The sequence below is a fragment of the Ictalurus furcatus genome, chromosome 21, assembly GCF_023375685.1.
Source record: "Ictalurus furcatus strain D&B chromosome 21, Billie_1.0, whole genome shotgun sequence".
Lineage (NCBI taxonomy): Eukaryota > Metazoa > Chordata > Actinopteri > Siluriformes > Ictaluridae > Ictalurus > Ictalurus furcatus.
This window is the reverse complement of record NC_071275.1, coordinates 2,094,178-2,120,795: the sequence shown is the minus strand read 5'-3', so window position 1 is coordinate 2,120,795 and position 26,618 is coordinate 2,094,178. Positions and strand designations below refer to the sequence as shown.

The window sequence follows — 26,618 nt, the reverse complement described above, 5'->3', positions numbered from 1 at the left end:
AGCTGGAGAACTGCAGATGTTAGTTGTGTCTTGGGGTCAGAAAGTCTCCAAAACTACAATCCGAAGTCACCTACATCACCACAAGTTGTTTGGAAGGGTTTCAAGAAAAAAAGCCTCTACTCTCATCCAAAAACAAACTCGAGCGTGTTCAGTTTGCAGACACTACTGGACCTTCAAATGGGATCGGGTTCTGTGGGCAGATGAAACCAAAATAGAGCTTTTTGGTAATAAACACCAGAGGTGGTTTTGGAGCACACAGAGAGGTAGCCATATGGAAAAGTACCTCATGCCCACGGTTAAATATGGAGGTGGATCTTTAATGTTTTGGGGATGGATATTTTGTTAGGATAAGGATACATGGCATCATGGCATCACTGCCTCTGCCAGAAAGCTTCAAATGGGCCGTGGTTGATTCTTCCAGCAGGACAGTTATCCAAAATGTACATCAAAATCAACACAAAAATGGTTTACTGACCACAAAATCAAGGTCCTGCCATGACCATCCCAGTCCCCTGACCTGAACCCCATAGAAAACCTGTGGGGTGAACTGAAGAGGAGAGTCCACCAGCGTGGACCTCGAAATCTGAAGAGATTCTGTATGGAGGAACGGTCTCAGATCCCTTGCCATGTATTCTCCAACCTCATCAGGCGTTATAGGAGAAGACTCAGAGCTGTTATCTTGGCAAAGGGAGGTAGTCAAATTACTGACTAAAAGGGTGCCAATAATTGTTGCACACCTATATTTAACAAAGTTTTTTTTTTTAAATTATAAACCTGTGTTGTGTTTGCAATAGTTTGATATCCATGAAAGCAGAGAAATTTTGTGAATTTTTTAAGCAAAAGATCAAAAGGTTAAACAATAAAGACAATTTTTCACAGCCTTCTTTGCTCATATTTACCAAGGGTGCCAATATTAGTGGAGGGCACTGTACAGTATGTGAGTGTGTGTATGCATGGTGTATTTCCACATTATACTCAGTCTTCCCAGGATAGACCCAGGATCCACTGCGAATGGTTACTGAAAGTGACCAAGTGAGTATATATCATCAGTGTGCAGTGGTGTGTAGCCATGTTTTAGGAATAGAGGAGTCACCGCATTGTTCAGAAGCAAATACAGACTTCAGGTCTCGGCTTAGTGGTTAGCACATTTGCTAGCACCGCTGGGGTTGAGGGTTCAAATCCCACCTCCTCCCTGTGTGTGTGTGTGTGTGTGTGTGTGTGTGTGTGTGTGTGTGTGTGAAGTTTGCATGTTCTCCATGTGCTTCGGGGCTTTCCTCCCCAGGTCCAAAGACACGTGTTGATGATTGACATCTCTAAATTGTGCGTGGTGTGTGAATGTGTGTGCGATTGTGCCCTGCGATGGGTTGGCACCGTGTCCAGGGTGTCCCCGCCTCGGCTCCAGAACCTGTGTAGAACCCAGTAAACTGGGATTTCCAAACAGAGCTTTGGCGCCATCTGTCGATTCACAAGAAATAACAATTTGTTTATTACACGTTCCCAGAGTTGTCTACGTCTGGAAATTCTCCGTATAAATAAAATGTCCTAGCTAACAAGTTTACATATTTACAAATAACGAAAAACACACATTGAAAACACTTTCTGTATATATATATATATATATATAAATAATATTGATAACAGCGTTATTAAGCACGCTTATACACTTGGTGTCCTGTTAACAGCCCAGGCGCTGCCTAATGTACAAGGCAGAATGACGTTTCTACTGATAACATAATGCTTGTGCAAGAACTACATTAACAGACTGACAACTGAACTCTCTTCTGAAAGGAAGAGCCACATGTACCGGAGTCAGGGAAAGTTTCAGGACCGCTTTTTCAGTTTGCATTTCCCAATTTGACGCATAGTGCACTATATTGGGTGTGGACGAAGCTATTATTTTATAGCATGTAAAGTGTACTGGTAAAGGGAATAGGGCGCCGTTTGAGATTGGTCCCTCGTGACGTATTGGATTAGACCCCGCCCCCTCGTGTTGCGTCACCGCGCTCCGTCTCTCCACTCAGCTCACTGCACTCCAGACCACAGACATGGCTCCATAGGACTGCACATGGCGGCCAACGGCCATGAACCAAAATACCCCCACAACTCACCAAAAATAACAACAAATGCATTTCTAAGAAACACGATTTGATTCATTTCGGACTCATCAGTTCCAGCCTTGGCAATATTTGTTTTGGGGTTGTTTTTTTTTCCCACCCCCCAGCGTAGGCGAGAGTGAAGCAGAGGCTGCTTGAAACTCCTCGCTTTTCCAACTTGCATCTTTACAGCCCTAGTTTTAAGTATCCCCCCTCAACAGAGAGCAGTCATGGGTGTGCAAGGCTTTCAGGAGTACATCGAGAAGCACTGCCCGAGCTCCGTGGTGCCGGTGGAGCTGCAGAAGCTGGCGCGGGGGAGTTTGGTGGGAGGCGGCAGGCAGAGGCCGCCGCAGGGCCCGCTGCGCTTGCTAGTGGACGCGGAGAACTGCGTGCACCGGCTCTACGGCGGCTTCTACACCGACTGGGTCGGCGGCGGCCAGTGGAACCACATGCTCGGCTACCTGGCTGCGCTGGCCAAGGCCTGCTTCAGCGGTAACATCCAGCTGCAGGTGTGCTTCAACGGCGCGCTCGAGAAGGGCCGCCTGCACGAGTGGGTCAAGCGGCAGGTGAACGAGCGGCAGACGGCGCAGCAGATTATCAGCCACGTCCAGAACAAGGGCACCCCGCCACCCAAAGTCTGGTTCCTGCCGCCCGTGTGTATGGCACACTGCATCCGCCTGGCGCTCCTCAGGTTCCGGATTGAAGTAAGTTAGCTACCATTAGCGTCACTTAACCGGAGGAAAGCTGGTTTACTTACATGGTACCTTTGTGTACAGTTTTCCCTTGGAGAAGCGAACGAGTTTGAATTTGATCGAATTTGACTGAGAAACACCGCATAATGTTCATTAATCCAGCTTTACTAGGTTCTCCTCATAAACTCCCAGGTTAGTTAGCAAACTAGCTATAGCCGTGTACTGGTAGAAGCTACTAGTAGCAAACTTGTTAACAGGTTTTCACAACATTGTCTTCTGACAGATAACTTGTCAGCACACACATGACATTTATTCCCCTGAGAAAAATCAAATTCGAGCAATGCCAAGTCAGTTACAGACCACACTAACTGCTTTTATTTTACTCCGAATTAAACCGCCTCTTCTACTCTGCTCATATATTGGACATATTAGCTAGTAGCTCTTCAGCTGTTGAACTTGTCGTTTAGGCTGCGTTCAAGCACACTATTAAACGTTTAAAAGCACGGTCTTCATTATTCTGTTTCATAAATGTTCGGTAAATCCAGTTCGAGAGTGCTTCACCCTCCCAAATCATTACAACTGTCAAAAGTCCAAGCTGTCAGTTAGCTGAAATGATAAGCTGGCTAAGTTAACCTGGCCTCAGAACATGCTAGCATTCCGGGCCTTGTTTAGCCTGCTGAAGTTACATATCTAAGTGTATGAATGCTTTCACGTTCTCCTTGACATTCAGAGTAAACGACAGTTTATTTAATTACAACTTAATATTTATTGACTTTACTTTCTTTTTCTCTTTCCAGATAAATAAATAATAATAAAAAAAATTTGTTCCCATTTGCAAATTACCTCAAAGAATTGGTCAGTTTGTCTCTAAACTTAACTTAAAGGCGTTTTATAGTTGGCGTGTCACTATTTTTCGTGTACTTTCAAACTGAGATAAGTCGCTTCACAGAGAGACCAAATGAATCAGACTAAATTGTGGGGATGTCATTTTAGCATTAGGCTGTCTGGGTTGCCCCGCCTCTGTCGTGCTCTGATAGGCTACTCCCTGGAGTTTTTACGTCAGCACGATAGGAAACCCTGCACTCTGATAGGTCAAGCAGATGTACATCACATGAGCTGTGTTTCAGAGCCACACAGCAAACAGGCCCTGATGGAGCTCGTGAGCCTTTCCCTGAAATGGTTGAGGAGTCATACAATCCCAACCGTGCTGTTGTCTTTAAAAATAAACAAGCACTGTCCTCTTTCTTTACACTACACTTTGAATCTAGTGAGATTTAGTAATGATTTAGTAATGATCAAAGTGCTTGGGTATTAAAGGAAACTTCCATCTTGAAACATATTCAAAGTGTTTGTTAGGCTTGTGAGATATTGCTTTTTCTCTGCTCTTGATGTACCGTTAAAAATATATTTAGTGATAAGAGATTTAACTGCCCGAAAGCCTAAAAAGCCCGCAAAACAGAGCATTTGCACCCTTTCACATTTAAGCGAGAGTGGGGGAGGATGTAGTGTAATCAGCTGTACGGTCAGGAACTGCTTGCAGTCACCACTAATCGTGAAATCGCAGCTGTGGTGGATTTGCATTATTTTTTTTACATTGTTAACATTACAGTACATTTTACATTATTAATATTATTTGTTAGTTAAGTGTTCGATTTGACACTTTGTTGTAGGCCTGGGTAATCTTTTCTCTTTCAGCCCCCCAAAAACGTATTTTTTTATGGCTTCCCTAATAAATATACTTACCTGGGATACATTTAGTTACCATTGTCTAAATTTAGGTCATTCGAACCTACTTGATAGGTTTTATTTCACATTAATGAACTCGAAACGTTCTCAGTTTTCCATCACCGAAAGCAAGGGAGCGTGAGATTAGGGGAAAGGTACCGTCAGTACTGAAGCAGACAAAACACCAGCGCAGATCATTTCAGAGTCGTATGTAGATTTGCTCGTCTGCTGTTTTTATTTGGGGAGAATAGGACGGCTCTTTGGCATATTTTAAGTGGTAGCTCGTACTAGCGTACTCTGATGTTAAATTGCCAAGCTCCTACACAAAATACATACGCAAACGTTCGGCAGGTCTGGTAATGTTATATATAAATAATCAGGGCAAACATCACTGGATATAGAGGCAGTTTAATGCCATGTAGGGATGATTCATTCATTATGTTGCACAAGCTTAGTGTTTATAATGAAATTGGTTGTGTGCTAGTGATTCTTGTGCTAATTTATTGGCTGATGCTGTATTATTATTATTATTATTATTATTAATATTCCAGTGAGAAGTGTTTAATAGAAAATATTTCAGCGACCTCAGACATAAGAGATAATGGTCAGGTTTCACGGTGTCTCCTAAGAATAAAAGTGCAAGCTTCTTTTGTCCCTCACCATTTTTCAGTGTCATAGTAAAGAGAAATCTAATGTTGTGTTCGAAGATCCCGAGTGCAGTATAGCTATACAAAACAGTTGCTCTAAGCTACAGCAGAGACTTGGCTCGCCTAGTTGGCGATCAATAAGCATGAAGGTGATGATGGCAGTATTAGCACGAATGTTGAAGCTTTGGAAGCTGATCTATTTGAGCAGAGTGTACAGAGGAAAAGGTGCGAGCTGGACAAACTACAGGTCTGAAGCACTGCTGAATCTCTCTCTCCGGTTCGAGATGAAGCGAGGGCTAAATCCCACTGTCATTTCTATCAGGGAGTAGTTGAAGGGCATTGTGGGTATTGCCGGAAACCATTAACCAAAGTGAAACTAGACCAACATGTCAATGCTTGTATCTTTCTCATTTGTAAGTCGCTTTGGATAAAAGCGTCTGCTAAGTGAATAAATGTAACATGTCGATGAATAAAGTTTAAGCTAATAAGTCAACCTGGAATTTAATTATGAAATAAATATTGGATGCCACTGAAGATAGCGCTCACTGTTGAATTATTACGTTTGGTCAATATAATGGAGTAAGAAATATCTGTTCACATATTAATGTTGGTTGATGTGTGATACTGTGGGATGTTAATGGAATTCTCTGGACATATTTGCTGTGAATTTCTGAACGTAATGCTAGTAATGATTTTAGGATTGTAAAAGTACATGTCCACATTCTAGGTTAGAATATTTCTAGTAGTGTTTGTTTGTTTCCCCAGGTTGTGCAGAGCGTCGAGGATCATCACCAGGAAGTAATTGCCTTATATAGAGAGAACGGGTTCCACGGCTTGGTAGCCTATGATTCCGATTATGCTCTGTGCAACATCCCGTACTACTTCAGTGCCCACGCCCTAAAACTCAGCCGCAATGGCAAGAGCCTCACCACCAGCCAGTACCTGATGCACGAAGTTGCCAAGCAGCTGGATCTCAATCCAAATCGCTTTGTCATTTTTGCTTCACTCTTAGGTAAGCCGTATGTTCGTGAAATTAGAGTTAGTTGGAATGAGTTTGACTTTTTTTCGCTGTAGTGGGATCTGAGGCTAACAGTTTATTCATGTTACGCTACGTTCACACTAGTCAGCGACAAAGCGACCGTTTATTTTCTATATACGTGAGTGACACGGCACCACGATTTCAGTGACCGCGGTAAACAACAAATTGACACCAGTGTTACAAGTGATATTTGGCTTCAATTTTCTATGCAAATGAGGTATACAAATCCAAATGATTCCTTGGACAGATTGCTTGGCACATCTAGTCCGATTTTTTTTTTTTTTCAGTTCCCCTGGCAAAACCAACTTTAGTTCCTACCTGTAGTTAGTTTTTGATGCACAAATATGGAACTTAGAATTGCTAAACCCCTGGACCACGTACTCGCACGAGTGACAATAGCAAGTCACTACATGAGCACAAGAAAACTTGACGTGAGTGATTTCTGTGAACAAAGCGTTCGGCATCTGCCCCTCGTTTAAAATGTGCCCGTGTGTTGTTTGTTTGCAGGGAATCACATTTTGCCTGATGAGGATCTTGCTGCCTTTCATTGGAGTTTACTCGGCCCAGAGCACCCTTTAGCATCCCTGAAGGTACTGTAATCATCCGCTCAAAAACAAGGGTATGTCTGTTCACGGTCTTGTTTTTGTTTCCTGTTTTATTCTGTGAATATAAACGATTTTTGCGTGCACGGTCCCTGCATGCAATCAAAGGCCAAGTGAGCTTCCGTAAGAGTTTAAAAGTGTTTGAAAGTAAGACTCGTACTTGCTTGAGATTCCTGCGGCAGCGAGCTCAGGTTCCTTGGCAACCAGGTTGAAATGAGGTCTGGCGAGTAATTTAGGACTGTGTGAAATCACTTTAACCTTATCTGCTTGTTTAGCCCTAAACCCTAGTGTCTCTTTTAATCTTAAAAACAATGTCTTTAAGTGCCTTGCATAACTATTTGCCCCCTTGAACCTTTCTACATTTTGTATTGCTTCAACCTGGAACTGAAGTGAACTTCTTGAGATTAAGTATCATGAATCAACACAAAATAGCCCAGAGGATTGAAATGGCCTCTTGTTTGCGTCTCATTTGCTTCTCCTTGCCCAGTCCCTGACTTTTGGTGGACAGTCTCCTTTAAGCAGATTCATGGCCGTGCCATATTCTTTGGGATGTTTATTTATAGCCAAACCCTAACTGATAGTTTTCCTGAACTTTGTTTTGATTGCTTCTTGGTTTTCTCAGTTCTGATTGAGGGTTCTTCCAGGAACTGGTGTATCTCTATCGAAATCGTACGACACGCATTATGTGACTTCTGATGTTAACTGATTGCATTATTTAGGGGCTTTATTATTCCCTCATTTAGGGGTTTCACTATAATGAGGTAACATAAGCAGTCACAACTCCTACTTAGGTTTTATTGATTTTATTTTCTAAAAAAAAAATTCCTAAATAATTTTGCAAACTGTTGATTTTTTTTCATCAATCAAAGGTTTGGCAGATGAGCTGTAATCCCTATTAAGTACATTTCAGTTCCTGGATATAATACTACATATAGGTCAGCGGAGGTGAATATGTATGTGAGCCATTGCGTAAGGGATTCGGTGTATGTGCAGTAGTTAAACCTTTGGTCATGTTTTTCTGTGGTTTTCTTCAATGTTCTCTCTCCTGGCTGATGCTTTTACTGGTTCAGTGAGAATGAGGACTAGTGATGAATGATTCAAGACTCGAATGTTTTGCCCTGTCGCCGTCATGGCAAGACAACGGTCTGGAGATCTGACAGGTGGTTGGTTTCGCCTTAGGTCCGAGCCCATCAGCTGGTACTTCCTCCCTGTGATGTCGTGATAAGGGCTGTGGCAGAGTATGTGCGCAACTTGCAGGATGTCAATGACCTGGAAGGCATCGCTAAAGACATATTCAAGCACTCCCAGGTAAGCTCACCTGTTTATCTAGCATCTCTTTTTGGGAATTTTAAACATTTTGATCAACTTTTTTTCTTTGCTGTTTCCAGTCCAGGACTGATGACAAACTTATACGCTTCAAGAAGGCAGTGGAGTATTACTCAGCTGCCAGTAAGCCCCCGCAGTCCTCCTCTTATATAGGTAAGCTTGTGTTTACTATAATTTCCGACCATTTCTTTCCTCACAGTGCTTGTTCCAGTCTTGTTTTTTGTTGTTTTTTTTTTTTTTTTTTTTTTGTGGCTTGCTCGAGTCCAGGTTGGACAGACAGGCTCTGTCTTTCTAAGCAGCCTTCCAGCCTCAGACCTCTCAGTAATGCTTGAAATTTTCCCACTAGCCCCCAGACCTTGTGTGCACTTTGGAATGGCTGCTATGCCCCATGCATACAAATAGGCCTCTTCAGAATGGCTTCTTGCAACAAAGTTGCTAGTGTGGAGGAAAAAATATGCAGCGGAGAACACAAACAATTTGAGCAGTTTCTTCATAAAGGGACATTAAAGAATGTATTAAATAATATTAATTTGATCTTGGTTTCCAAATTGCAATCTGTTGCAAGTTGTAGAACGACCCTGATAAGTTCTCAGCACTGTTTAAATCTCGCATGTATTTGGGTTTTTAATTTTGCAATGTTTATGTATTATATTAGTATGTGTTGATTTTTAAAAAAAAAAAAAATTTTATAACATGCTTAATAATTCTCAAATCTAAATCTTTGTTTAAAGCTGTTGGGTGTAACATTTTGTAATTCTGATGAAAAAATGTACTGCTCGTAGTAGAATTTCATAACGTGTTGTTTTGCACTGTCCTGTGCCGCACACATTAATCTCATGGCTTTTCTTGCCAAGTAATAAACATTGAGGCTGCATCCCAAAGTGTTATTAGAATAAAGTAACTTTATCTGTGACTCACGCAGTTACTGTGTACCAGATGCAAGGGCAAAACGTCTCGAAAAGGCTTTGTCTTTTAGATGCTGTCACCTGGTTTGTTCTTACAGTGACTGTCTGTTCAAGCGGCAGTGCCCGTGCATCAGTTATATGCTGTAAAGTAACTGCTCTCTCAGGCGTATCGTAAACAGCACATGACCTATAGAACGAGCCAAGTTTTAGTGTTTACTATGAGGTACATTGGTAACTGAATTCTTTTTTCTAAATAAGTAGACCTGGCTCTGAAAGGATGAATTATACAGTTTCAGAACCTGATCATTCAGAATTCACTGCTCCATCAACGATGGCAAGCCGTCCTGGCCCAGATGCATCAAAACAAGCCCAAACCAGGAGACTACCACCACCATGTTTCACAAATGGGATGCTGGAATGCGGTGTTTTCCTGTGTCCAAACATAACCCTTCTCATTTAAACCAAAATGTTCTTTTGTGACCTCGTGGTCTGTTACACGTCTTGCTCTTGGAGTGATCTTTGTTGGTCCAGACTCCTGGGGGAGGGTAACAATGGTCTTGAATTTCCTCCATTTGTACAAAGTCTGTCTGACTGGATTGGTGGAGTCCAAACTCTTTAGAGTTTTTTAAATTTTTTTTATAACCGCTTCCAGCCAGATGAGCATCAACAACTCTTTTTTTTTTTTTTTTTTTTCTGAGGTCCTCAGAAATCTCCTTTGTGCGTGCCATGATACACTTCCACAAACGTGTTGTGAAGATCCGACCTCGATAGATCCCCGTTCTTTAAAGAAAACAGGGCGCTCACTCACCCCTGATTGTCGTCCCATTGATTGAAAACACCTGACTCATTCCTGACTCACTCACTCAAGCTAATTTCACCTTCAAAGTAGCTGCTAATCCTAGAGGTTCACATACTTTTGCCACTCGGTTGTAATATTGGATCATTTTAGTATAGCCTTTTTGTCTCGTTTGTTTAATTGGGTCCTCTTTGTTCACGTCGAGGTCTTCTGTGAAAATCTGATGTTGTTTTAGGTCATATTTATGCAAATATGTAGAAAATTTCTAAAGGGTTCACAAACTTTCAAGCACCACTCTAATTCGCAGTGGGAATAAGGTCTTGCATTTGAATACATACTACTGCATATTTTTCTTCTGTGTTCCTGCAGCCAGACCAAAGTGGCTTGGAGTCCCTGAAACTGTGCCACCGTATGCACATCCACCAATGCCCAACATTCCGCAGCCCTCCCTCCCTCAGCAGCCTGTGGTGAGTGCTACGCTCATGCCCCACCTACATATATCTGATCCTAAGCGATGAGTGTGAGTTCACACAGGAGACAGCAGCCATCATTCTTGACAGCACAATCAATCGTTAGACTAATGGTTCTAATTTTTTTTCCTTCTTTTCTCAAAAGTTGCTCAACAGGGCAGTGTCAAACATCCATAATAAAACCATAATCATCACTTATCTTTTTGAAATTGGACACTTTTCCAAAAAATGGCACTTTGTGTAACGACTACGGTATGCTTGGTTAGTTAATGTTTGCGGCTTTTGGGGGCAGGACACAAGCCAGGCTTGCTTTTCATGATGAAGAGTGTTGGGAACACAGTAAATGGTTAGAATTGCAAAAACAATAGGGCATATGCAGATATTGAGAGATTCCCTACTAGTACATGGTCAATAAAGTAGTTTTCTCTTGGAGTGGAGCTTAGGGAGTTATTGATTCAAAGAAAATCCACGATAAAATATTACCAAGTGTATTTTGGTCCCAAGTTTAAACTTATTGGATGGTGAGACAAAGGAATAGTTTAGTAAGTGCACGTTAAATATGCGTTTGACATGCTCCTGCTCAACAGAGAACCCACAAGCAAGGAGCAAATCTTCCACATAATTCAGAAAGGACAGGGTCTTTACCAGGTCCAGAGAGACTATTTGCCGTTGTTGTAAACCCAGGCTTGCACTTGTTGCACATGCTGTAGCTAAGATACAGGATTTTATTAATTGAGAAGCATTGAACATCGATTTATAACGAGTACAGAGCTTTGGGCTATTCAAAATAACCTTCAAATTGCCAGAGTGAATGACGCTGCTGTCTTTTTTTTTTTTTTTTTTCCCTCCTCTTCGTTCTCAGAGCCAGCAGAACTCCTCTGGGCTGGCGGCTAAAGGGTCGTCCGATCAGAATAGCTTCAGCAACATTCCGCACGAAGGCAAGCCGCACACGCCGCTGTACGAGAGGGCTTCTCCAAACCATGCAGAGCCAGCCTTCTTCAACGCCTCGTCCACTTCCTCGTCGTCCGAGAACGAGGAGAACACGGGCCCCACTGCCAAGTGAGTAGTGAGATGTCTGAGAAACCCGCCACTGCAAATAGCTTTCTGCGAATATCATAGACGGTGTTATTTTGTGCTTTTGCTTTAGAGATAGGAATTCATTATTGTGCCAACTGATAAGGAGCAGTAAGAATTTGATCATCTGTGAAAACAGAAGTGTTCTTCAAACCGATACTAGATCTATTTTAGTTTACTTGACCTCCTGCTGCTTTTATCAAATACTATTTGCTAACAGTACATTGTTAAAATCGAACAGTACTGTTTTTGGCGTCCTAAAACAGTATGTTTTGCACAGAAAGAAAAAGCTCTCAGTCTTTAGTAAACAGTCCAGCCCTCTTTTTCTGCCGAATGTGTTTTTTGGCACAACGTGGTCGAACATAATGCCCGGCAATCCAGTCACTGTTTGTACTCTTTAAATAGCATGTTTCTGGGAGGAAAGCAAAATCAGAAGGCAAATGTATTCCTCTTGCTTTGATCATTTAACATCATACAAATAAATGGGTGATGAAATGATGCAATCTGAAATCATCAAACATGCTATAAATGCCATTGTTTGGCTAGTAATCTCATTTATACATCTATTAGTGCTGTTGTCCTAACTTTTTTTTATTTTTTTTATTAACATATTTTCTGATTTTAATGGTTAATGCAGAGGCATTCACACTTGTGGTACAAACCATTTAGTTAACTTTTCTCTCCAGTACACAAATCCCAGAGCTCTAGTGTGTCAGTATTGCATTCATGACTTATCTACAGAAAGGACCAAGTATATTATCAGAAGGAAAATAATAATAATAAAAGCTGCAAGAAGCATTTTCCGGGGGCCAAGCACCCAGATTCTGGGCGCCGCACATTCACAGGCATGCTACAATTGTTGCATAAGCAATCGCAGGAAAGGAGAGCCATAACCATAGGCCTCACTTCCTGTTTGGTGGCTGCGCAGTCAGATTCTTTGGCCCAAACCGTTTGGAATATTCAAAATTCTTTTGGCACCTTTTGTGAAGCTTACTCTGAAGATGAAGGGTGCCAAATTTGGTGGTGATTGGACAAAATTTGTAGGAGGAGAAATGAAAAAACTTTTTCCAAGATGGCGGAAAATCTAATTAGGTGGAAAGTGATGTCGACTCGTCTCGACCTAGGGAGTCTAGGGCTTTTCAATTTTGGACACGGTTCGAAAGTTATGACCATAAACGTGCTTTCAAATTAGGCCCAAATTTGACCCGATGGTGGTGCTAGAGCGTTGGCAGTACTTGACCCAGATTTGGTCAGAATGTTCCTTAGACCCTCTCCAATCAGTGTGCCAAATTTCACAACATTTTACCAGACAGTTCTATGGGCTGCCATAGACACCCTAGCCAGAAGAAGAAGAAAAGATAGAATAACAGTAGTAGTAGTAATAATATTAAGTCTGTAAATGTCTAATGTTCAAAACATATTAGATGACCTTTTGAGAGTAATTTGCCTGCCTGTTATTATACTAGTTTGAATCTAATTCTTTGTCACCTGCAAATAAAACTGAGGGATTTCCCATGGCATGATATAAACATTATTCTTGTGCCAACCCCAATTTTTTCCACAACACTGTAAACCACACCAGGTGGATTACGTTGCTGACTACGGGGCCATTTATGAAGTTTAAAAAACTCGCCACATTTTTATTTCTACTCTTTTCAGATTTGATAGTGTTTTGATTCTTATCTTTTTTTCAGTCATGTAAGTGACCATAAAGGATGGGATAAAAAAAGGGAGGTGAACAGCGTGCCAGAAGGAGACCTGGAGGACCAAAATAAAGTAGGTGATGTACACTCCCAGTAGCAAATGCGCCATAGTTGAGATGCTTATAATGTGGTAATGTTATTTCCTTCTCACATAACGGTCTTTTCATCCTCTCCATTCAGCCTGACCCTTCTGTGATTTCCCCTGTGGGTCAAAGCACGGAGGTCGGAGGTCATCATGGAGTCAATGCCCATATCCCGTCACTGCTCTCAATGCCAACCAGAAACCACATGGATATCACCACGCCTCCTTTGCCTTCGGTGGCACCAGAGGTGCTACGAGTAGCCGAACACAGACACAAGAAGGGTCTCATGCACCCTTACATCTACCACATCCTCACTAAGGTTGGTTTCCAGGCTGTAACATCACCTATGAGCTTTAAATATATACAGTAGCTTGTGTAGATTTTATAGCTGTGAGCTTTATGAGAATTAAAAACTGATGAATCCTCATGTAGTTGTAAACACGGTTGTTGTCAAGTTCTCTCACAAGTGATTGCCAGCTTGGTTTTTCATCCCTACCTGCAGGGAGAGATTAAGTTGTCAGTTGCAATTGAAGATGAAGCTAATAAGGAGCTGCCATCCGCCGTGCAGCTGTACCGGCCAGTCCGCCAGTATGTTTATGGTGTGCTCTTCAGCCTGGCCGAGGCCAAGAAGAAAGCAGAGAGGCTTGCAATGAGGAGAAATCGCCTCCCTGAATGTAAGTAGCATGAACAAAATCATACATTGTGAACATAGGCAAATAGAATTAATTACCCATCTTTCTTTGCTCTCGTCAGCAATGTTCTAATGTAGCCCAGACGTTGCCCGGATCCGGTTTAGACCGGTGCTGGTATATTGTAGACTTATTTTGGTGTATTGTAGACACGCATAGAAGGAATGATGGCACGAAAATGGTTAGGTTAATTGTAGTTTTTTAACAGTATTAAAAAAACAAAAACAGAAAATGCTGCTTCTACATTGCACTGAAAAGCTAGTGAAGGCTAAGAGCAATTTGCATAACTATACTCCAATTACTACTGCTCATTTTCATTGAGAATGTTAAGCTGTGTATGTATATGTGTGTGTGCCAGTCATGTGACCGCAGTGCAATGCATATACAGATACATACAGGTCAAGGGTTTGGGCTGGTTTGAGTATTTCAGAAACTGCTGCTCTCTTGGGATACATCTGCTCATTCATGCAAGAAAAGAAAAAAAAGTAATCACCTGGTGGACCAACTTTTCTGCTCTTCATCTGTCCAGTTTCAGTGCGTCTGTGCCCACGATGGCCTCAGATTGTTGTTCTTGGCCGACAGGAGTCGAACCTGATGTGGTCTTCTGCCGTTGTAGCTCATCCACCTCACGGTTTGATGTGCATACTGAGGTGCTTTACGAATGACCACCATTGTTAAGAGTGATTGAGTTAGTGTATACAGTCTGTACAGGATTTTGAGGAGTTTTGTTTTGTGATGGTTGGTGCCGAAAATGCTTGATTTAGCTGCAGGTTTTTTCAGAATTTTGCAATGCAATTTGTGGAGGTTTTTTGTGCTTTTTTTTTTTTTTTTTTTTTTGGAAAAGTAATAGAATTGCACGTTTTTTCCACAGTGATGTTTATTGGTAAATGAGACCATTTAGCTCAGGTTTGACGCAGGTGACTCAGAGGGCTTTGGTTGAACACGCGTTGTGATGACATCACGTGACGCGTCTTGGCCCAAATCTGTAGAAAATCTGCAGTCATTTTGAAAAATCGCAACCGCCTCCAAAAATTGTGGAGTTTTGCTTGATTTTGCGTTCATTTCTTCCATCACAAAATCCTGGACGGACCCAGAATTCCTGTCGGCTCAGACCGGTCTGGTCATTCTCCTCTGATCTCTCTCATCATCAAGGAGTTTCCGCCTGCAGACCCTCGGCACACAGGATGTTTTTTTGTTTGTCGCACCATTCTGTGTGAACTTTAGAGACTGTCGTGTGTGAAAATCCCAGGAGATCACCAGTCTCTGAAATACTCAAACCGGCCCTTCTGGTACTAACAACCATGCAGCGATCAACGTCACACATATCACACTTTCCCCCCCCCCATTCTGAAGCTTGATGTGAACATTTATCTGAAGCTCCTAACCTGTATCTGCATGATTTTATGCACCGCACTGCTTCCACATGATTGGCTGATTGGATAACTGCATGAAAGCTGATATACAGGTGTTCCTATTAAAGTGGCTGTCTACAATGTAAATAAATGTACAGATCTTTACACAGAGTAGGTTGGCTGTACTATGCGTCTGTTATAAATTGTTATAAACGTTAATAATATTAAGTAAAATGTTTTAGAAATACATTTGTAAGTCTGATGGGAAATCCGTTACTGTACAGAGCTCAGTGCCATCGTAGTGACCTCAGAAATGGTGGATAAGGGTTGGGAAGAATTGTACCCGTGTACTCGTTTATAATGATAGTCAAACAGCACAGACCTCAACATAGGCTGGCCCTCCTCTGGCTTTTCCTGGATTACAATGATTGTCTGTAAAGGAAAAAGCAATGACAGTTGTTAACCATGTCCTCTAAGCGCAGGCATTCCACACCAAATCCCCCTTTTTTTAAACCAGCAAATACATTTAATATTTAATTTGACAAAAGACAGAAACCATGTCATTTGAGTGCTTCTGGCCATTCAGAAGGCAGTATTTTAGGCTACTGTAACAACATAAACAAAGAGACACTGGTGCCCTGCTTGCTCTTAGCAGAAAGCCTCATTAAACATTAAACAAACTGCACTAAGACCTCATGTATCCCACTAAACATCCCAAGTTTCATATGCTTAAATACGGAAAGCTGGTTGTCTTATAGTTTTTTTTTAATGTGCTGCTATGTTCAAATGGTATTGTGTTGAAAGTATTTGAAAAGATATTGTTTGTGATGGCTAGAAATCAGTGTGCAGGTTTGTTTTGCACAAGCTTTATAAATAAATCTATTTATAATTGTATTCATTAGTGCCTTTCTACTTCTGTAGGTGTAACATGATTGTAGCCATTTTATAAAAGCGACCTTGCACAAGGCAGAAATGACTGCAGTAAATATACACCAGCAGCCACAGAAATCCAACCGTCTCTAGTTGCCTGTTCCATCTAATCACAGATCAGCCTGTTATTATAAAAGAGTGGGCAGCCTACAAGGGTAAATCTCCACACACCCCCGAGCTGGTGGAGGCTCTTTCCTTCCGCGAGTGGACCTGCCCCAACCTGAAGAAGCTGTGGTTGGGCAAGGCCGTGGAGGACAAGAACCGGCGCATAAGGGCTTTCCTGGCCTGCATGAGGTCTGATACTCCAGCCATGCTGAACCCCGCCAATGTGCCCACTCATCTCATGGTGCTCTGCTGCGTACTGCGGTGAGAGAATTCACACGCATACATACACAAACACACGCCGCTGCAGGCCTATATCCCAGCCCAACTTGAATGTTTTGAGAATCACACAAGACTTACAGACTTTCAGTGGCTGGTTTTCTAGATGAAGATTAAATGAATACTTCACCCAAAAATTACAGTGTTATTTATATTAAAGCTGCAGTATCTACCTTTTTTTTTTTTTTTTTTGGTAAAAAATGTACAAAAAGGAAATATTGAGCAAGAACGTTAAAAAAAGAAATAAATAAATATCAGTGTTCTCCTTATATTACCCCAATTCACAATGGTAAGCTTATAATAATGATTGATAATATGAGCTGTCGAGTCGGATTTCGTGGGAAACGTCATTCGCGTAGAAAGAAGGTCTATATCGCGTGTTGGAGCCGAGGATGGTGGAGTGTCTGTAGCCTGTTCTTACAACAGTTGCTTAGCATTTAAACTTGGTCATCTAGATGGCTGCTTTAATCTGGATAGTTCTAAACGCAATCATCGTTGACATCTGGGGAATCGGTTGTTGTCAAAACCAAGAGGTCTCGAACTGTGGAGAGCCTTCATTCAAAAAGGGAACACGACAGAGCCCGTGCTAAAATGAGAAAAACTATGGGCACGGCTTTTGAGAGGTGAACTCTGAGAACTGAAGGGTTTAAAGACTGAAGCAGAGATGGCTTTTTCCTGCTGAACAGGTAAGACATTTCAGTGGCTCAATAGGGAGCTAGCTAACATCAGCGCACTTGCTCGCTTGATTCAGCTACGTATAGAGTTTCCTATGTTTTTGTTTTTGTTGCTATGGTCAATGTGGTAAATTGCACTTATTTTCTGCATGCTATGAGAGAGCAACTCGCCTCTACTCGAAGAAAACTGTATCCGCGCCACCTCCATTGTCAAGAATTGTAGCTAATACGCACCACATATGAATACCTCAAACCATCAGATTCATCCACAGAGAGGAGCAGTGCCGAAGCACAACCCATGTAACTTAAAATCAACTCTGCATGTAACTTGCAGTTTTATGTTTCAGACAGAGATGGCGATAGGCAAAAGTTCAGTTCTGCAGCTTTAAATGAAAGTTTGGGGTCATTATTTATGATTACTCATCTGGTTCAGATATTCTTATGACCTGCACAGTTATGCCGATTTTATTACTTAAAATTCTGCATCCAGAAAACCAGTCCGTAGCAGCAGGAGAACTAATTGGATCCTGTACATTTTGTTGTTGTATTTCACTCCTTTGTGTTTTGCTTCAGGTTTATGTTACAATGGCCAGGAGTAAGAATTTTACGTCGTAACGAACTTGACGCTTTCCTAGCCCAAGCACTTTCTCCTAAACTTTATGAGCCTGACCAGCTGCAGGAACTGAAGGTGATTGTGTGGCGACTGTTGTATGCGGAATGTCCTGGGGAAAAACGCTGACCCGAGACTTATTTTCAGTGCCATTTAAAGTCTCTGGTTATTTTGGGTTTAAAGGGAATTACCCGTCCAACACAGAGCAGAAGTTAGCTTTCCCAGGACGCTCCACATATTCCAAAGTAATGTGCTAAGTGCACAACGTTAAAGCATGCTTTAATATATTAGCTGGCTTTGTAGGAAAAGATGCTGCATTTTTTTTTTTATTGACCTTGTATATAGGGAAATTTTTGTCTGTGTATGTTTCTTTCATCTGTAGCGTGTGTAAAAGGGCTGGGCAATATGTCAGAGTAATATAGTTATCGGCTAACGCTTGGCGGATGATGATCGCTCGTTTTGGGAATAAAAGCAGATAGTAAAGCTACAGAGTCCTGCTGTTAAAAAGCTTAGGAAATTGAGTAACATACAAATGGAGCTTCAGTAGGCATGATGGATAAACTCCTCCTAAAATGATCACAAACGCATGAGGAAAAAAAAACAAGACAAGGAGGAGGTTTTATTATATAAGCATTTGTTTTTGAAGGATTTAGCTATAACAAATAGCAGAACAAAGACTTTCTTATATTTAAGTCCTGTAATTTCAACTGAAAATACAGTGAAATAAAAATAACTTATTCATGCGCTTCTACTTCGTTGTCGTCTCTGTTCTCAGCTGGGTATTTACACTAATCACCATCGATCGTCGCAACCTAATGAGCAGGGGATGACGTGATCTGACTGCATTTCTGGGTTGTTTAGGTCTCGGTCTCGGTTGCCAGGTTTAGACTGAAAAAGCACGTAATGTTTTCTGTTCAGGCGTAGCTTTTGAAACTTGTGGAGTTGTGGGGGGGGAGGGGGGGGAGAGTAGGAAACCAATGTGATCAATGAGAGGTTACATGGCAGGTTACCACGACAACCCTGCTACAAAGTAACTTACATATAGCGTGGGGCGATGTAATTAGATTATTATTATAATAATGAAAACAGAAGAACGTTGTTATACCTATTTTCTACGTATTTCCCAGCCCGTGTGTGTGTGTGTGTGTGTGTGTGTGTATATATATATATATATGTATGTGTGTGTGTGTGTGTGTGTGTATGTATGTATGTGTATATATGCACTACCAGTCAAAGGTTTAGACACACTCATTCTTTATTTTTATTTTTTCCCCACATTTTAGAATAATAATAAAGTCATCAAAACTCTGGAGTAACACAAATGGAACAATGGGAATTATGTTGTAATAAAAAAAGCCTAAATAAATCAAAATAATTTAATATTTTAGCCTCTTCAAAGTAGACACCCTTTTCGCCTAGAATCTCCAGAAATGTACTCTTGGCATTTTCTCGAGCGATTTCTTGAGGAATTTCCCCGAGATGCTTTTTAAACAGCATTAAAGAAGTTCCTGCCTACGCCGGACTCTTATCGGCTGCTTTTCGGAATATCTCGTTCCCAAGTCATCCATTTAAAATAAATATTATGTGTAAATAAAATGTTAGTTTTCTAATGAAAGAAATGAATATGTCGGCACAATTATATTTTTGTCTACCACACCGATTTCAGACATTTAATCACACACCTTCAGATCAGAAAGACAAACATTTCAGTCGAGTGTCTCCAAACTGTTGACCGGTAGTGTGTGTGTATATGCGTGTGTGTGTATATGCGTGTGTGTGTATATGCGCGTGTGTGTATATGCGTGTGTGTATGTTTATATGTTAGGCTTGTTATGATAATTACATTATCGACTTATCGAAACGCTATACGGACATGGCCTCGATGATTTTTGCTGACCTCGATATTGCCCATTGTGTTTGTTTCTATAAGAATGAATGTCACCAACATGTTAGCCATTCATGCCACTTCTGTCCTCTCATCTGCTCGGATTTGAATTCAAACTTTGATTCTTCATAGAATTTAAGGGGGAAAACGCACGTTCGAATGCAAAAACGGTGTAGTCAAATTTAAGATGTGGAGCAAGCACTAGCACCGATTTTAATTAAAAGAAACATTCCAATTCTAACGTCTGGATATTCTTAATTAAATTGTTTATGCATTATTATGCAAATTCACCCTTTCAAATAGCAACGAATGTTTAATTTATCATTATATCATTGACATTAAATGATTTCATTTATTGCAGTTATTTCTGGGGCAAAATATCATCCAATAAAAGTAGTTATCATGACAGGCCGTGTGTGTGCGTGCGTGCGTGCGTGTGTGCGTGCGCCTGTGTTGAATTTATGTCTCCGTATTTGCTCTGTGCCGCTTGGCTGGCTGTGTAGGCTGCCCGTGCTGGCTCTGTGCCTTCCCCCTCGTGCTTGGTTCTTGCCTCTCACTTCGTGCTTCGCTGCTGCTTGATTTGGAGCTGGCTATTTTTTACCACCTTTTTTTTTTTTTTTTTTTTTTTTTTTTTTTTTTGACATTTTCTCCTCGGATCTAATAATCCATTTCTTGTCTCCAGATTGAGAATTTGGATGCACGAGGTGTACAGCTGGCAGCGCTCTTCATGTGTGGCGTAGACATGGCTCTGCTGGCGAATGACGTGTGCGGTCAGCCAATTCCCTGGGAGCACTGCTGCCCGTGGATGTACTTTGATGGCAAGCTGCTGCAGAGCAAGCTGATCGGGGCCATGCGAGAAAAGGTCCCACTTCTCGACCTCTGTGACGGTCAGGTAATAATAATAATCACAACCACTTACCTAAAATTCCTGGTAGTGTTCTGAAAAATATTTTAGAAAGGAGGTTGTAGAACCTGGTGTGTAAGGATGTGGAGTACCTCGCAAGCTCCACCAGTTGTACCTCTCTCTCTCTCTCTCTCTCTCTCTCTCTTTTGCCGTAATGGGACTCACTGAAAGCATTGAGAGACATAAATAATTAGGCTAGTGGTAACAAGACACAGGTGATAATCATCACGTGTTACCTGCTGGTTGGCCCCGCCTCCTCTCTGTCCACAGCTGACGCTTGACCACGCCCTCACTGCCACAGATGTAAAGAAGAGAAATAGAAGAGAGATGAAAGTATTGTAAGAAAAGACCATTAGCTTTTTTTTTTATTTATTATGATGTATTTATTTATTTATAAAAAATATTTTTTAACTGAAGTTCACTTGAGTTATCCCAAAAAGCAAACATAAGGGAGGTTTAAAAAACCTACTTGCTGTAGTTACATATTTAACCAAAAAGAAAAAAAAAAGTTTTCATCCATTATGAAACATTAGGTATTTCCATTATGATTCCCGATTTAATGTCACTGTTTGACTAAATATCCCTTATTTCATCATGATGATGATGGTGGTGGTGATTATTATTAAATAAAATGACTTCCATATATAAATGAATCTCAAAATTGACATCAAATAGGAGGAAAATATGTAACATTCTTACATAATACATCCAGGGCCATGTGATTGTGTACTGTCCTGAAGTAAAGGGGTGGGTGGGGGGGGGTCACATACACAAATTCTGCTCAATCTGCCCGCTTATTTTCTCATCTTATGTGTAGGCTGAGCTGGTTGCCAAACTGGAGAAGATGCGGCAGAGTATTACGGAGGGTCTGAACTTCTCTCGGCCTCCTCACCCCCTCCCATTCCCACCTCCACCGCCACACGCCATGCCCTTCTACCCCCCCAACAGCACCTTCTATCCGCCGCCTCCTCTGCCCCCTCCACCAGGGCGAAGCAGGGCCATGCCAGGTAAGAGCATGTTAACCCTGTTCACTACTTAATGATGGCTGTCCTGTTGACTCAAGCCCACTGTGTGCGTGTGTGTGTGTGTTTTAATGCAATTGTATAATTTATTCAGAAAACTATGTCTACAAATTAGTTACTAGCAATATTTATGGAATTAGACGTGATTGTGAGTGCTCCAGGTGCCAAGTGTGTGTGCACAGGCAGCACTGCAAAGATGTCGCGAGAATGCTTTTATTTCACCTAAATTCATTAATGTATTAATTTTATTTATTTATTTATTTATTTCAAAGAGTTGTTGGCTTTCTCTTCAAACCAGTGGCATTACATAGATATAAAAATTCGATCGGAGCAGTTAGAGAAAGTTTGTTGAGTTTTAAATGTTCAAGAATACAATTCACAGGCTAAGTGAACCAGTGTAAATGGAGAGTATTTGAGAGATGTCTGAACTTGCATGTTTGTTGTTGTTGCTGCTTCTGTTTGTTGAATGATTGCATTTGTGTATTATCAGGACTCCAGACCATCTCGTCACAAGGGGGCAAACTTGAGATCGCTGGCACGGTGGTGGGGCAGTGGGCGGGCTCTCGGCGTGGCAGGGGCCGGGGCTCCTTCCCTTTTCAGGTGGTGTCAGTTGGAGGACCGGGCAGAGGGTGAGTCCCAGTGACGTTTGACTTAAATGGGTTCATTTTAAACAAATTGATAAATATCCATTGCTCATATCCAAATTTGTTGATTTCCATGATTCATCTCACACATGAGTTATTTTATTTAGTCTGTGTTTGGGATATGGATAAATGTCTACAATTCCTGCATATCAATATTACACACACATGTTTTCCTAGCAATAATATAAACAATATTTTGGCAAATTGTACTCAAAACTCGGGACCGAGTTAGCTTATTTTTTCCAAAGCGCTGGACTACAAATGTGTATCTGCTTTTCACTTGCATTCTCACTCCTTGCCTGTTTCAGTCTAATAAACAATGTCTGTGCTTTTGGCTGTTCAAGTGTGTTTTTGACTCTGCAGTCCTACACTAATCATGTCTCCTGTGTGCACAAGATTGTTTGCGGGTAAAGCAGTTTCAGTGGCGATATTTTTCCCCAGCCGTTATCCCATCCCTTTACGGTGCTAGTATATGTGTTACAAGAAGGAAATCCTGGACTCTGTCCCTGCAGGACCGGGGTCATGCCATCCTGCTTTACAGCAACAATATGTTTGAATATCTCTAGAATGTTTCCATGAACTCAAACCTTGTTTCGGTGTTTTGTGTAGACGACCGAGAGGTGTGATTTCAACCCCCCTTATAAGGACCTTTGGTCGGGGAGCCAGATACCATGGCAGAGGTTTCAAAAGTCAGGGATCATACCAGGTTAGTGACACTAATCATTATTTTTCTCCTGTTCCTTGCTTTTCATACCAAACCTGTGCTGGCCTTGGAAAGCCTGTCTGACATTGCTGTAGCTGAATTCAGGCAAATCGTCAAGAATGGCTTTTGCACTGGAAATGTCACACTGTGATCGAGTAGTCACATGCCATAGCGGAATGGACGTGCACCTAATCTATTCGGTTTGTTCATATTGGCGTTTCAGTTGTTCATGGTGCATTTGTGCCTTAACATAATCATCAAACAAAGAAGCACATGCACACTTTACAGATAGCCGTGGACAAAGTTTTGACATGTTCGAATGACCTAATTAAAATATGGGAAATTCAGCTAACTTACAATATATTTAATATTTGCAGTAGTTTATAATGGAAATATAATGTTAACCTGTTAACATGTTTTTATATAAAAAATAGCGACGCACCGAAATGAACCATTTTGTCTGGAAATTACATAGACATCGACAACAAAAGAGCCTTATTTTAAAATAACTGCCATTCAGTATAATTGTATAAATATTGTGCTTTTTAATCGTTTTCTTATGTTTGAATGAAAATCAGTTGAAAAAGTGCAAGGCAATGAAATTAACAGCACTTTTATTAAAAGTCATAAACAGCAGTAAAATAACAATGAAACAATTCTTTGAATATCTTTGCCTTTTCAAATCCTCTGGTGACAGATGGTGTCGGCGTGCTAGTTTGGATACGGTTAACCTTTATTGCCTTTATTGCTGTGTGCTCCTCGTATTGAATCGGACGTCGTGCTTTCAGGTGGTGTATCAGACCTGTTGTAGAAAAGTGCTTGGGCGATTGTACGCCTTCGTGAAACATCAGCTGAGCAAACACTGAAAATCGCTATTTTGACGTCCTTATCGGAAACTTTTAAATAGTTCCACACTGCTCACGTGATCACTCTTCGCTTGGTAGCGTCGTGGTGATATTATCTCGCGCGATGATTTAAGTGATTTGAGCTGCGTCCCGCGGCGCAGTACAGTGTACAAACATTTCGGCGCATCCCTTATAAAATATAATACGTTAAGCATGAAACGGGTACATGGCTGCAACGTCATATTTATCATTTGTATATCTTATTTATTATAGTTTATCTTTAATTAAACTTGAATAAATAGCAGTTGCTTTCAGACAGTCAGTGTATTGGGGTCTTTAATGGAGGCTTTAATTTCACTTTGGAGCTAACCAGACTTTAAAATGCAAGAACTTTGATTGTGCTTGAGATACACGCGAAAGGGAAACCTGTACTTCTCAAAACAATACATAGTAGAAAATCTCAAGATTTCACTGTGTGAAGCGTTTTCCCTGAGCACCACACGTTTTAGTCTAAGGACTGGAATACTATGAGAATCGTATTACGTTATCCCGCACCACCAGTTCTAATTATCTGCGAACATGACATTAAATAGCATTTTGACATCATTATTTATACCAGCGTACTTGATGTTAATAAGACTATTTCAGATTTGTTGATCACGGTATAATAATCATACTGGCATATTGTCGCATCATAAACTGAATAACAATTCATTTCTTCTTCACTTCTCCCATCAGTCAAGTCTGTAGTTAATTAACATGGCATGTTGTGAGTTATTTGATGTGTACATAGTCATTGACATTCTTAATTATTGAAATGAAGTGATAAAGGGGTCCTTTTTTTTCTTTTCTTTTCCTTTCCCCAGAGTAAACTTGTGTATGCTAACTCCACCAATGACATAGGGAAAGAACGGAAGAAGCCCAAGGCAGAGTGTAAAACATCGTCTGAAGGCTCCGACGTGGCTGAAAACGGGGTGGAGGGCAAAGAGGCGGAGCTTAATGGGAACAAAGTAGCTCCCAACCAACCAGAAAGTGCCTTTAGCAACGACTCCAAAATGTGCAATATGAATCCTCATTTAAATGCACTAAATACAGACAGCGAGTGCCACAGAGACGACGCTCTGAGCGCTGCTGTCTTAAAAACAGAAGAGTAAACCTATTTTTATAGAGAGGGTGAAGGATGGATGGTTTAGGGTTAAGGAAAATCTGGAAAGATGGAAAGCCTACAGTTGGTGTACATTTTTTCCTCTCCGAAAAGCGATTAATGAGGACTTACTGTATGATTTTATTTTTTATGTTTTTGGACTCCCTCTGTGATGTCAGCAAGCAAGTACAGGTTAAAGGCAATGTTTCTCAAGAAAAGCATAGACATATAAAGTATACCAGTTTTTAGAGAATACTACCAGTATATAAGGAGTTAGGTCTACTCCCTCCTCACTAATTACGTACCTGTCTCAAACTGCTTACGCAGACTTTATTTTACATTCTCTTGAATTACTGAAGCCAAAAACCATTTTGGCGGTCTTTTTATACTCATAGGTTGAGACGTTTTACCAATAGTAGGCACCATATATATTTGCCATTGTAACAGATTTTGTGTTGTGTCACAGTAAATGCTTTTTTTTTTTTTTTTTTCTTTTTTTTTCTTTTAAGAAGTGAAACAACAGGAGAAAAAAAAAAGAGAGAAGCAAGAACACATTTCTCACCTGGGTCATCGCTGTGGGTTTACTTGAGCTAAAATGAGAAATTTTTTGGAAATTAAGTAACTAGTGGAAAGAAAAAATAATACTGCAGCTTAGTTCTGATGATCTCAGTGTCATGCTACTAGCATCGTAAGAAGTGTCAAGAAACAGATAAAAAATCGCAGAACAGATGCAAAAGATCCAATGACATGCCAGTGTTTTCTTTGTCAGGAATTTCCATGCATCGATGATCGATATTAGTGTGGTTTCTTGAATCAATTGTAGAACATTAGTATGATGGTTTCAGCAACTTTTTGCATGGTTCACAACTTTAAAAAAAAAAAAAAAATGGTGTGTAGTTATTATGCATGTTGTCCTTTTTCTTCCATCTCTACAAGTACTGTGCCCATTCGCAAAATCTTAAAAAGGCTAATAAACCGTAATAGTCCTAAAAATGTGTTAATTGTTAGTCAGTAACTGATTTGCTCTAACCTTAAATTTTTGTGATTATTGCCCTCTGTTGCATTTACTCCAAAATATCAGATGTTATCTAGCCACTTTAAATATTGTTAACCCTGGTATACACATCCATCTCTGTATCTGTTATTGTACTTTGTTGCTGTTTTCTGCATTCAATTTAGCCAACCATATGTCTGGGGAGGGAGGGGGAGAAAGAGAAAAAAATCTCTGGGGGGAAAACAAGCTTCAGTCTTCAAATGACCAGCCCTTCCCTTTCCCTCCCTTTTTCTTAGCTGGAAAACAAAGCAGTGAAATTATATGACCTTCCCATTTTGAGAGTTTAGCCTAAGCAGTTAATCTTTGAATCATTTTGGTGTTTTGTTTAGTGTTTTCAGAGATTATTGTACTTCTGGATAAGAATCATTACTTCAAGTTTTCCACCTAATCCTCCTGATGCTTTCCATTGCACATTAGTGATCAGAAATATGGTGTATTTCCCTGCCCGCAAGACTAAATAGGCTACCTTAATGTAAGTTGATCGGAGTTTGTTCCTTACTCATGGGGTGTCAAAGAATGATCTACTGTTGGGTTTGAGTGATTGTTGATGGCTTGTGGTGTGATGTATTTGAAGGAAATTGAATGCAACTTACAATGCTTAATAAAAGTCTATTCTTTTAGGATAA

The 26,618-nt window shown here is 40.8% G+C and overlaps 1 protein-coding gene across 1 annotated transcript; it reads left to right on the top strand.

The window, feature by feature from the left end:
* Positions 1–1,888: 1,888 nt before the first annotated feature.
* On the top strand, positions 1,889–26,618 carry LOC128625015 (constitutive coactivator of PPAR-gamma-like protein 1 homolog). The gene is made up of 17 exons (XM_053653010.1): positions 1,889–2,797; positions 5,923–6,169; positions 6,704–6,786; positions 7,978–8,106; positions 8,187–8,277; positions 10,195–10,292; positions 11,158–11,354; positions 13,064–13,145; positions 13,253–13,474; positions 13,658–13,829; positions 16,243–16,492; positions 17,755–17,869; positions 20,359–20,568; positions 21,398–21,587; positions 22,093–22,231; positions 22,856–22,952; positions 24,661–26,618. The coding sequence occupies exons 1-17, from the start codon at positions 2,324–2,326 to the stop codon at positions 24,946–24,948; spliced, it is 3,084 nt and encodes a 1,027-aa protein (XP_053508985.1). The 5' UTR covers positions 1,889–2,323; the 3' UTR covers positions 24,949–26,618.